At 40.1% G+C, this 13,318-nt stretch overlaps 1 protein-coding gene and 1 non-coding gene across 4 annotated transcripts in view; one reads left to right on the forward strand and one right to left on the reverse strand.

The window, feature by feature from the left end:
* IGF2BP3 (insulin like growth factor 2 mRNA binding protein 3) overlaps positions 1–13,318 on the forward strand; it is a 154,647-nt gene that overhangs the window by 38,833 nt on the left and 102,496 nt on the right. For all 3 annotated transcript variants that reach the window (XM_064575168.1, XM_064575169.1, XM_064575170.1), the window contains exon 3: positions 9,609–9,657. In XM_064575168.1, the coding sequence (XP_064431238.1) occupies positions 9,609–9,657 (49 nt within the window). The remainder of the gene's footprint in view (positions 1–9,608; positions 9,658–13,318) is intronic.
* LOC123836171 (U6 spliceosomal RNA) lies at positions 4,622–4,732 on the reverse strand. Its single transcript, XR_006788872.1, has one exon. It is a non-coding gene; the product is annotated as a U6 spliceosomal RNA (small nuclear RNA).

Here is a 13,318-nt window from a genome sequence, read left to right on the forward strand (position 1 = left end):
GCTCTAAATCCACAGGTTTGGCTTTTTTTTGGAAAATGACTGGTCGAAATGTGGACCATGTGTCCTATTTCTTTGCCTAAGAAAACAAGGCAGAGAGAAACCTGTTACAAGTTAGATTTGGTTTTCTTTTCCTGCCTTCTGCTGGTGTTAGCCTGTTAGATTGTGATTAGAGCCTCAGTCTTTGTTATGAGGAAATCAGTGATTTCCTTGATTTGTATAAGTGTTGGTAGAAAGAAAGGGGTGCAACAGAGCCTTATGTGGGAAATAAGGTGAAGAAAATGTACACTCAGGATGTGTAGGTAATTTGGACAGAAGGTTGCAAGTCTAATACATTTTTGTTTCTTGCATTAGGACTTACCTGTGAAATGACTGGCTTCCTAAGCTCCTGGGTGCCTGTGTATGCAGTTGAGTTAGCCAAGTTTTCAGCATTGTTGCCTTCCTTTCTTGTTATTAATATGTAACTTTGTCCATTTAATGTCACTATTGAGTCTTGATATGTAAATGATCATTTTTTGGTTTAAAGCTGTGGGATAAAGTGAAAATTTTGCATAGGATTAGCCTATATTTGACCTTGAGGGTGTAATAAAAATTACAGCCTGTAATCTTTCTGAAGTCATTTGATGTGGTTACATTGTTGGTTGGATTATAAGTGAAATCAGTGATTGAATATATAACGTAGTTAAGAGAGTAAACTCTGGAGCCAGAATGCCCGGAGATGGATGCTGACCCTGCTACACATGAGCAGTGTCTATTTGGACAGGTTAAACTTATGCTTTGTTTCCTAATCCATAAAATGCTGCCTGAGAGGGTTGAATGAGGTAACAGACACTGTCTTAGGCAGTGTGGCTGCTATTACAAAATACCACAGACCGGGTGGCTTAAACAACAGACATTTATTTATCACCTTTCTAGAGGTTGGGAAGTCCAAGATCAAGGTGCAGGCAGATGCTTTCTGTTCTTGGTAAGAGCCCTCTCTTCCTGGCCTGTGGAGAGACGCCTTCTTGCCTTGCCTTCTTGCTGTGGCTCACATGGCCTCTCTTCAGCATGTGCCAGGGAAGGAGCACTGGTCTCTCTTCTTGCAAAGATAGGGATCCTGGGGCGGCCGGCGGGCTTAGAAGAGCATGCAACTCTTGATCTTGGGGTTGTGAGTTGGAGCTCCATGTTCAGTGTAGAGATGACTTAAAAAAAAAAAATCTTAGAGAAAAAAGGGAGTAATTCTCCATCCTCATGACGTCATCCAACTAAGCCTGAGTACTTTCCCAAAGGCCCAGCTTCCTAATACCATCATGTTGGAGGTTAGGGCCGCAGCATAGGAATTTTGGGAGGTGAGGGGACACAAACGTTCCATCCACAACAGCATTTCCTTGTTTATATTCTTATCTGCTGTCAAACTTTACAGTGAAGAAACGATGCAAATAAGAAAGACACGTGGCAACAACCTAGTAATCTAAAATTTGAATTGGAAGTAATCCACATGAATACATGGTTTATTTCTCTTTCAAACAAATTGTCTGTTTTCCAGCTGTGGCCTAGGAGCAATGACCAATGACCACCCTAATAATAATGAGCACTCTATTTTTTAATTTTATTTTGAAGATTTTATTTATTTGAGACAGAGAGAATAAGAGAGACAGAGAGCACATGAGAGGGGGGAGGGTCAGAGGGAGAAGCAGGCTCCCTGCCGAGCAGGGAGCCTGATGCGGGACTCGATCCAGGGACTCCAGGATCCTGACCTGAGCCGAAGGCAGTCGCTTAACCAACTGAGCCACCCAGGCGCCCAATAATGAGCACTCTAGTGACTAGAGTGTGTCTCACTGTATTATTTCTGACTAATAGGGACTAGCAGTTTATGTAGAAAAAGCTGATTGTAGAGGGGCTAGGAAGTATACCAGTTGAACGTAGATTCTCACGTCATAATAGAAAGCAAAGGAGCTCTCAGAGACTGTTGGAGTCCTGTCACAAGATGCAGGAGTGAATATGAAGAAGCTTGCACTGACTGGCCAAAGATGGGGCAATTTGAGCATCAGAAGGAATTAATGCAATGGATTTATGCACCCAAAATACCTATGACTCTGAATTTATGATGATACTGAAAAGAAATAAACATTTGGTTATCTTAGGACAATGCCAGAGCATCAGCTCATCATTCTGAAAAGTATGAAATAGCAGTGTCTCCTGAAAGAAGAAATGGAGATGAGGATTTGCATGAAACTGATTTATTTTGGACATGATTTCAGGAAGCAAGAGTTGAGGGAATGGGGAGAGGTAATGGGGAATTCAGAAAAGCCAACGAAAGGTGCTTTATTGAGATTGCCATAAGGACATGGGACCTTAGAGAAATGTATAGAATGCCTCCCAGATGAAGATGGGCATTTATCTCCTGGCTAGTTCCCTTCCCTTGTAAACTGTGGATTGTCCTGAGGGTTTCATCTCTCCTTTGCTTCCAGACTCTTCCTGTACTCTTCGGAGGCTTTGGAGAAAGCCCTGAGGTAAAACAGAGATGCGTAAGGTGTGTGCTTAGGGGTGGAAGGAGGCAGGGCAGCCTCACTGTGCATGGGCCTGTCTACCACAGCTGTGGATGCAATCGGAGGTGAGTGAGGGGATGTGAGAAGGAGCACAACACCATCTGCAGAAGGGAAAGAATCAAGTATTTTTTCTGTCTTCACTCTACTGGCTGTACTTTAGAGTATCCAGATATTTAACAAGGGGAAGTTGTTCTTCATGGAAGAACTGGAGCTGAATAAAAAAAATTCAGAAGACATGGTAAAATGAGAAAACTACTTTCAATCTTGAATGAAATAATGGAATTAGGCAGTGATCGTTGGTGATTGCAACATCACAGGGAGACAGTTAGAAACCGACATCTCCTGGAAATACAAGTCCCTTTTTCTTTCTTTCTTTTTTTTTTTTTAAAAATATTTATTTATTTGACAGACAGAGAGCACAAGCAGGGGAAGTGGCAGGCAGAGGGAGAAGCAGGCTTCCCGCTGAGCAAGGAGCCCAACGCGGGGCTCGATCCCAGGACCCTGGGATCATGACCCGAGCCGAAGGCAGCCACTTAACTGGCTGAGCCACCCAGGCGCCCCTTTCTTTTTTTTTTTTTTTAAGTTTCATTTATTTAATCTTTACCAACGTGGGTCTTGAACTCAGGACCCTGAGTTCAAGAGTTGGCTGCTCCTCCGACTGAGCCAGCCAGGTGCCCCCAGTACAAGACACTTACTTGTGATATATTGTCTTTCCCCAAACAAGCGACAACAACAAAAAACAAATTGAATCTTCAGATCTAATTACAGAGGGACAGAGGAGAATATTAAACACCATCATGGGGCTATAATTAGCAAAATCTGGGCAGTGAGAAACTATAGGACAAATGACAGGTTTGGGTCACCCCCCTCCCCAAGTTGCAAGGTAAAAAAAGGGAAACAAGTGTGGATTATGAGACTAGAATCATAATCAACCAAATGCAATATATGGCTCTTCTGGGATACTGATTGAACAAACTTAATTTTTTTTTTTAATTGGAGAACTTGACTAGATAATATGAAATTTTTGTTCATTTTTAAGGGCTGATAATAGTATTTTGCCTACTTAAAATCTATTTCATTTATTTAGATTTTTTAAAGATTGTATTTTTGAGAGCACGAGCACAAGCAGGAGGGGGGAGGGGAGAGGCATAGGGAGAAGCAGACTCCCCGATCAGCAGGGAGACTCGATCCCAGGACCCTGAGACCATGACCTGAGCCGAAGGCAGACGTTTAACCGACTGAGCCACCCAGGTGCCCCTAGATTATAACAAATTTTAATTTAACTATCAGTTGCATGCTTTTCAGGTGCCAAGCACTGTTCCAGGTTCTAAACACAACAGAGAATGAGATGGCCTAATTAATTAGTTTCTGTTCTAAGGCATGTATATCCTATTGTTATTTAGGTGTGCTTTAGGTGGAGGTAGAACACCAACTCACTTTGCCGATAGTTAAACTGAACTTGAGTGATTAGGTAATCATATGGTAGAAACATATCTGTATCTATTTTCTTGACTCTTAACTATTTAGAATCAAACCTAAATATAACCTAATTTTAAAAGCTGGGATGGGAGATCAGTGAAGCAGTTGATGGTCCTTTTTTCTTTTTTTAAATATGAACGAACTTGATTTACTTGTATAATTTTTTTAATAGAATTTAAATTTGTTTTGTTTGTTTAAAATAATCTCTACACACAATGTGGGGCTCAAACTCATGACCTTGGGATGAAGAGTTGCATGCTCTACCACCTGAGCCAGCCAGGCACCCCTGGATTTACTTGCATAGCTAGGGAAAATCTAAAACATAATACTGAGCAAAAAAAAATGACTTGCGAAATTTATATGCAGTAAATTTATCTATAAAAATAAGGAATGCAGGATGCCTGGGTGGCTCGGTTGATTGAACATCCAAGTCTTGATTTCTGCTCAGCTCGTGATCTCGGGGTGGTGGGGTTGAGCCCCAAATCAGACTCTGCTCTCAATGAGGAGTCTGCTGGAGATGCTCGCGCTCTCTCTCTCTCTCTGCCCCCCCCGCCCCTCCTCCCACTCACACATGCGCATGTGCACGTGCTCTCTCTCTCTCTCTCTCTTGCTTTCTCAAATAAATTCTAAGAAAAAATTTCACGAATTTGCGTGTCATCCTTGCTCAGGCCAGGTTAATCTTCTCTGTATCACTTCAATTTTAGTGTATGTGCTGCCGAACAGAGCACGCAGGTTGTGCATAGCCAACTCGTTAAGTGCAGCAGAGGGATGGATGTTCTCAAGGACTTCCCACATCAGAAGTTTGTGTTTATGTGCTGGATGGTTAGAATTCATGCCTTTTCTTGGTCTCTTTTAATGCTGAGCCTTTTGGGTCTTGTACTGTTGAGAAGGGAGCATGGGGTTAGGAGCAGGGGAGAAACTGCAGAGGTTAAGATAAGTTACTGGTAAGTGGGAAAGAACAACTCTAGATGTGAAAACACTAACTATATGAAAATAATCTGATGTTTGTCTAAAATGAAACTTGAGAGAATCAGATAATGGAAATTGGACAGCCATTTAAGGGAAATAATTAGTTTGGAGCGACTTTCAATAAGTAAATGGGTGTTGGATATACATTTTGAAGAATGTGTTGGGAAAACATGACTAATGGATTACTTCTAATGTACAAAAGATGGTATTCTATTTAAAGAATTTCTTGGGAGCCCTGTGAAGTGGTATTTATTTTTGAGATATGAATAATCTGCTAGTTGACCTAAACTCTGTATGTACCCTTGTATGTGTACTTTTGAGGGAAAATTTTGATAATATATATACTGAGGAAAGAGTCAAAGGGGATGAATACTTAGTTTCTTTTTTTTTTTTTACATTTTTTATTCTTATGTTAATCCCCATACATTACATCATTAGTTTTAGATGAAGTGTTCCATGATTCATTGTTTGTGCATAACACCCAGTGCTCCATGCAGAATGTGCCCTCCTCAATACCCACCACCAGGCTAACCCATCCTCCCACCCCCCTCCCCTCTAGAACCCTCAGTTTGTTTTTCAGAGTCCGTCGTCTCTCATGGTTCGTCTACCCCTCCGATTTCCCCCGCTTCATTCTTCCCCTCCTGCTACCTTCTTCTTTTTTTTTCTTAACATGTATTGCATTATTTGTTTCAGAGGTACAGATCTGAGATTCAACAGTCTTGCACAATTCACAGTGCTTACGAGAGCACATACCCTCCCCAGTGTCTATCACCCAGTCACCCCATCCCTCCCACCGCACCCCCCACTCCAGCAACCCTCAGTTTGTTTCCTGCGATTAAGAATTCCTCATATCAGTGAGATCATATGATACATGAATACTTAGTTTCTTAACACTGCGCTGCTAATCCCTACTGACGGGTGCTTGAATAAAACTTAGTACTTGCAGGGGTGCCTGAGTAGCTCAGGTCATGATCTCGGGGTCCTGGGATTGAGCCTCCAGTTGGGCTCCCTGCTCAGCGGGGAGCCTGATTCTCCCTCTCCCTTTGATGCCCGCCCGCCCCCGACTTGTGCTCTCTCTTGCTCTGTTCTCTTTCTCTGCTCTCTCTGCTCTGCTCTGTCTTGCTCTGCTCTCTCTGTCTCTCGGCTCTGCTCTCTCGCTCTGCTCTCTCTCTCTCTTTGCTTTGCTCTGTCTCTCTCGCTCTGCTCTCTCTCTCTTGCTCTGCTTTGCTCTGTCCCTCTCTCTTGCTCTGCTTTGCTGTCGCTCTCTTGCTCTGCTTTGCTCTGTCCCTCTCTCTCGCTCTGCTTTGCTCTGTCTCTTGCTCTGCTCTCTCGCTCTCTCAAATAAAATCTTAAAAAAAAAAAACCACAAAACCTTAGTACTTGCATATGTGTACTTGCATGCGTGTGGTAAATCTTATTCCTTGGTTACCCAGGGTAAATATTACACAATGTTGAGTAACTTTTCTGCTAGCTAAAGCAATATATAGCGATTGTGTAATTTGTATATTAGACCTCTTAGTAGAGTGTGTTTGTGTGTATATGTACTTTTTTTTTCTTAATTTGGGTATGGAGCACAATTCGTGGCCCAAACTCATGACCCCGAAATCAAGACCTCAGCTGAGCTCGAGAGTCTGATGCCTAACTCACTGAGCCACCCAGATACCCCAGTAGAGTATATTTTTAAAGGCTTTTATGGGAAATATAACATTATCCAAAAGCAGAGATACAGTATGTGCCCTGCACTTTAGTATTTGTTAGCACATGAGTTATTTTCAAACAGATCTCAGACTTAGCATTTCTTGTGTAAATTCTGATACTGAGGTGGTAGTTGAAATTTTTTTTCTTAAATTGACATTCTTACCATCTCTTTGGTGTATTGTCCCTGATGATTGGGCTTTGTTTTACTGTCCCATAAAAATAATGTAAAACTGCTTTTTCCTTCCTCCTTAGTTTATGCTTACAAACAGGATGTACCTGAGTTTGGTTAATCTACATGGTCTTTATAGTTCCCTAAGGGATAGGTGGTATCTGACCTGTATTTCTCATGCTTTGAGGGGAATGCAAGAGAGAAAGGACTAGGTTATGAATGTGGTCTAAGTTGTGTTTTGCTGTGGTACTTCAAAATAAGTGGATTATTTGACCAGGAAAGGGAGATTTCTAGTTTTAGAAGTTAAGTAATTTAATTATTTCACTTGATATGTTAAGCCCAATTGCTAATATATATATATTTTTTAAATAGCTAGTTGACTATTAATTCCTTTACCTTCTAAGGGGGTGATTTTGTGTGTGGCCTCCATATTACAATCTCACATAATCTCTTCCTCCCTTTCTCCCTCTGACAGTGTTGAACAAGGGATAGAAAAAGAGGATAAATGCATTATATTAAATATTATTGTATATAATTGATATTATGTAACTATATATATGGACATTTGAACTAAGGTCGGATTTTTTGGGGGGGTATTGAGATATGAAAGCTTAATGAATCAGAATGGTTAATAATTACACATACAACGAGTTAGGCAATATCCAGATAATTTATACACATAGATACAATACCAAAGAGCTGAATGTATGACACAAAGATTCGTCCATGTAGGATGCTGAGACATTTAGAATTATATTAGGTGTCAGTAAAACCAATAAAACCATCATAGTAATGAAGTGTTTTGTATATATAACAAGTGATTATAAAGAATGCTAAATAACTTGAATAGCAAGTTTGAGTAGGTAAAAGAGACAAATTGACAGCGTTTTTGACCAGTAAAGAGAGGATGCACATTTCCAAATGCCAACCAGAATTATTTCCACTGGAAAGGTTTTAGGCCTAACAAAAATTCCATAAACTTAATGAAAGCAGAAATCTTCGATAACATATATATATATATATATATATATATATATTTTTTTTTTTTTTAAAGATTTTGTTTGTTTGACAGAGAGAGACACAGCAAGAGAGGGAACACAAGCAGGGGGAGTGGGAGAGGGAGAAGCAGACTCCCCCCTGAGCAGGGAGCCCGACGTGGGACCCTGGGATCATGACCTGAGCTGAAGGCAGATGCTTAATGACTGAGCCACCCAGGCACCCAGATAACATATTTTTGAGCATTATGCAATGACAGTAGAAATCATCAGTTTAGGTGTACTCAGTAAGTAATACCTAGCTAAATACATATTTCATTAAAGATCTTTTATATAACAACTAGTTAGAAATTCTCCTTCAAATAAATAAATAAGATCTTAAAAAAAAAGAAACTTCAAACTATTTTTTTAAAGTTTTTGAGTGAGTTAACATACAGTGTTAGGTTGGTCAGGGATTTTTTTTTTTTTAAGATTTTATTTATTTATTTGAGAGAGAGAGAGAATGAGAGGGAGGAGGGTCAGAGGGAGAAGCAGACTCCCCGCCAAGCAGGGAGCCCGATGCGGGACTCGACCCCGGGACTCCAGGATCATGACCTGAGTCGAAGGCAGTCGCTTAACCAACTGAGCCACCCAGGCGCCCGGGTCAGGGATTTTTAATGTTACCTGTACTTGGTAGCCTGAAATTTACGGACCTCATGGGATGTTTTTCAGTGCATAACATAAAATACATAGGATTATGAAGGAAATGACTGATTTTGAAATACAGTTAGCAAAATGTTAAAACTCATAGTAAATATGTACTGCTTAACATAATTTCTGGCAACACCTCTGAATCTCACAGTAATGGGTGTAGATGATAAAAATCTGCAGCAAGTTAATGCGTTATAAAAACACCTGCTGTATATTAATGTCAGAATTACAAGTAGTGTGATTCTACTGTGGTTTAATGCCAACATTCACAATTAAAGGAGGTACTAAATTTCAGTTAGGGGATAGTGAAAATAAATAGGTGATTTTTATCCCCCTATCTAGGTTCCCTGAATCTATGGACCCCTTGGCTGTGATCTTAGATTAAGAACATCTGTAGTATGGATTTGTTTGTGTCCTGGTATGCTTAATTTGAGGCTTGAGGGCTTGAATTTAGAATATAGTCACCAGAGGAAATGTTTCTCAAATACTGTAATTTAAAAAAGCCAATTTTAGGGGCTCCTGGCTTGGCTCAGTCAGTAAAGTATGGAACTCTTGATCTTGGGGTTGTAAGTTTGAGCCTCACATTGGTTGTAGAGATTACTTAAAAAAAAAAAAATCTCAGAAACTAATTTTAGTGGCTTTTAAAATAAACTGTAATAATCCAATGATGCTGGATCTCCAAATGGTCTTAATATAATCCTGTGATCAACTTGGTCTCCTTTTTCCTTCTTGGGCTGCAATTTCTTATTATACATTGGTTTGTACGTAGTTAATAAAAAGTTAATATGTTAAATAACTTCAGGGCGCCTGGGTGGCTCAGTTGCTTAAGCGACTGCCTTCGGCTCAGGTCATGATCCTGGAGTCCCGGGATCGAGTCCCGCATCGGGCTCCCTGCTCAGCAGGGAGTCTGCTTCTCCCTCTGACCCTCCCCCCGTCTCATGTGCTCTCTCTCTCTCTCAAATAAATAAAATCTTAAAAAAAAAAAAAAAAAGTTAAATAACTTCAAAGCATCCATGTTGGCTATTAATGTCTTTTGTTTTCATATATTTTTTTCTTTTATAAAACATTTTAATTCTTCTGCAGGATCCGGAAACTTCAGATACGGAATATCCCGCCTCACTTACAGTGGGAGGTAAGAATTTACATATTTAATAAAATCAAGATTTCTGTATCTAAGCTTACTGTTAGTTTTTTCTAAGCATATTTCTCCTTCCCCCCAACTCCGGGTTGTGCTAGAACACAAAATTCTTATGTATTATCTTGCTGTGGGGTTTTCTTTGCAGGGGCATATAGTATCTCTGTTAAAAATCTGCTCTTTGATATACTTTAACTGGGTAATTTTCCTCATTCAGTCCCATCCTAATAGAATCTTGTTTGAGATCTTTCTGATGAGTTCACCAGTTATATTTAAATATGAATTTCTCTCCTTAGCAGAATTTTTAAAGACACATACCTGCTACTTGTGCTTTATTTTAAAATGTTAACTCTGCTTTCTTTTGCTCAGATGGTGGCACTGTACTCACTATGTATAAACAAACTATTTAGCACAATTGAATCCCATTGTCAGTAACTTCCAAAGCATAATAATGATGTCATGGTGAGAATTTGAGACACCAGTGGTTGAAGAGATTTACAAAAAATGTCTGTTGAATCTTCCTGATGATGGAACCTGAAAATTCTTAAAACCTACCTTGGAGAAGTGGTGCCGGGAAAACTGCTCAGCTTTTTATATATTTTCTAATATAAAAATCAAGAGTAGCTAGCTTGGTGTGTTTCACCTTAGTCTTCTGAAATGACATTTGATGAGTCAGTCACTAAACCCAAAACCTTCACCAAAATGAAAAGTATGGTTGAAAGGTTTCTTTGGCAGTGAATTAAGGCAGGTTGGTCTGAGGTGTGATTCTCCCAAGGTCCCATTTGGTAACAAATCATTTATGCTCGTAATATTCTAGAGCATTTATTTTCAGAACAATATTATTGAGTTTAATCTTTGCTGGAGGAGTTGTTTCTTCGGTGTATGCTAAACATTTTCCAAGTTATATGATGTATAGAAAGTATGTTTTTGTAGATGGAAACAGTGACTTTAAAGATTAAACCTAAGGCATTTTCCTGTTTTAGATTAATACTTGTTTAGGAAATTCAGTAGCTTGGAGGATGGGTACTCCAAGTGTTGTGCTAATCAAGGTTACTGATTTGGTTCCCCTATTTTATTTTTATTTATTGATATATTTCTTTGACCCCCCTATTTTAACATGGGCCATGTTAAACATGATTTTTTGTTTGAGAATCAAATCTCATATAATGTAGCTTTCAATGAAATAATCAAATGGTAGCAGCCAATTTTAAGATAAGAGTCCTAGCACATCAGCTATAGGCAAGTGGCGGTTCTCTTCATTCACTCATAGTAGCTCTTCAGATTTAGGTTGTACTAGCTTTGAAGCATTTATTTTATTGTATTTTTGGTGGCTTTTCAAGGTTTTAGTTTACTGTATTCTTTCTCATTCTGGGTGAGATTTAATTCATGAGAATAAATATTTATTTGCTGTGTTCAACTTTTTCTTAACTTTTTTATATTTCATTTTGCCCTCCTAGTCCTTTGAGGTAAGGTGAAATTGGGGGTGCTATCTCCATTTTCAGGTGGGCAAATAAGAGCACACAGGATTCAAAAAAATAACTGAATTGTAATTATATATATGTGTATATATATATATATATATATATAATACTGCATTGTAAGACACTTAGGACTAGACTTTGAAACTCTTGACCTTTGATCTTAAATTTTTTTAAAATATTTGAAATACTGATAAAAAATTACTGAGGGCTTGTCAGGAGTAGAATGAACTATTGGGATGTTTCCTTTTACTTGAAGACTTGAGTGAATACCATCTGTTACTTCCTTTTTGAGATGAGTCACTTTTGTTTTTGTTTTTGTTTTTTAAAGATTTTATTTATTTATTAGAGAGCACATGGGAGGGGGGAGGGTCAGAGGGAGAAGCAGACTCCCTGCTGAGAAGGGAGCCTGATGCGGGACTCGATCCCGGGACTCCAGGATCATGACCTGAGCCGAAGGCAGTCGCTTAACCGACTGAGCCACCCACGCACCCGAGATGAGTCACTTTGTATAATGTTGTTTTTTTTTTTTTATTTGACAGAGAGAAACACAGCGAGAGAGGGAACACAAGCAGGGGGAGTGAGAAAGGGAGAAGCAGGCTTCCCGCTGAGCAGGGAGCCCGATGCGGGGCTGGATCCCAGAACCCTGGGATCATGACCTGAGCCGAAGGCAGACGCTTAACAACTGAGCCACCCAGGCGCCCCACTTTGTATAACATTTTATTTGTACACTCGGAGTATGCCGGCTGTCTTGTGCCAAAGCCGTATAGACAGTGATAATTTTGGATTTAAAGGTCCAGATTCCCTTTATAATGGAGGGATTAAACTTTGAATCCACTGGTTAATCTTTGATTCACTGACAATGGAATGGCCAAACATTTGTGCCTCCTGATTGGATGCAGTGAGGAAATACAGAGAAACACGGGTGAAATAGTCTAACCTTATTAAAAAAAAAAAAAAAAGACTTGACTGGTTTCAGTTTCAGTCTAACTTTGAATCACCAAAAATATAGACAATAGAGGCACAACTTTAAATGATGCCATGAAGAAATAACTGGTCAAGTCCAGAATATGAGACATTCCACAGGACATATGATACTGTTCTAGTCAAACAAGGGCATGTTAAAAGGGAGAAGAACTGTTAGGGACTAGGACCTAAAAGGATAACAAACAAACATATACTTAAAGTAAGTTTTTTGTGAATCATGTCAATAGTCCTTCGAAGCAGCATGAAGTATCTAGAAAAGCCTTAGTGGCTTTTGGGGTCAGTATCTAGAAAAGCAGGTGGCTTTGGGGTTCAGACTTGGAATTGTATCCCAGCTCCACTACTTTCTAGTTGTGTGATCTCTGAGCAGGTTTTAAAACTCTTCTGAGCCTCATTTTCTTCATTTATAACATGAGGATGAGGATCGCAGCTACCTCATTGGGTTGCTGTGAACATTGATAGAATGGTGTATGCTGAAGTCCTTAAAAATGCGTGGTACATAGAAGTGCACTACATTTTAGCTAGGACATGAGCAACAAATTCACCTCCTCTTTTTTTTTTTAATATTTTTTCTTAAAAAAATGTTTTTTAAAGATTTATTTGACAGAGAGCACAAGTGGGGGAGCGGCAGAGGGAGAAGCGGGCTCCCTGTGGGGCTCAATCCCAGGACCCTGATCATGACCTGAGCCGAAGGCAGACGCTTAACCGACTGAGCCACCCAGGTGCCCCCAAATTCATCTCCTCTTAACCTTACGTTCTGGTGCTTGTCTTAGGTCCAGCCTGGAGCCCAGAAAACACTATGTTTTTCACCAGGGGAAATCGAGTGTAAAGGATTACACAGGTGCTGGAGGACTGAAAGGGGGAATCCAGAGGTGGTGACTGCAGGGAATGGCTACCATCTGAAGGCTGAGGGGTCAGACTAAGAGGTTGAGATGATCAGATCTTCGAAACTTGGAGAGAGAGCCCTGAGTATTTGAGACTCTGAGCAAGGGTTGTGGCTGGTGCCTGGGATGGGGGGGAAGGAGGTGATGAACCTGGCTCTAGGCATGCCAGAGCCATGCCTTGGCAGCTAGAGACTGAAACGCACTGCTGTTAGGGACAGCTGATAAATGGGAAAGAGCCTGTCCTGTGTCCTCATTCCTGTCTTCCAGTCTCTGAAACTACCAGGGAACTGGGGTCAAAGGAGTGATACAGGG

Source organism: Mirounga angustirostris, unplaced genomic scaffold (genome assembly GCF_029215605.1).
Source record: "Mirounga angustirostris isolate CCGP_5_RB_7025 unplaced genomic scaffold, mMirAng1.0.hap1 SCAF_12, whole genome shotgun sequence".
Taxonomy (NCBI): domain Eukaryota; kingdom Metazoa; phylum Chordata; class Mammalia; order Carnivora; family Phocidae; genus Mirounga; species Mirounga angustirostris.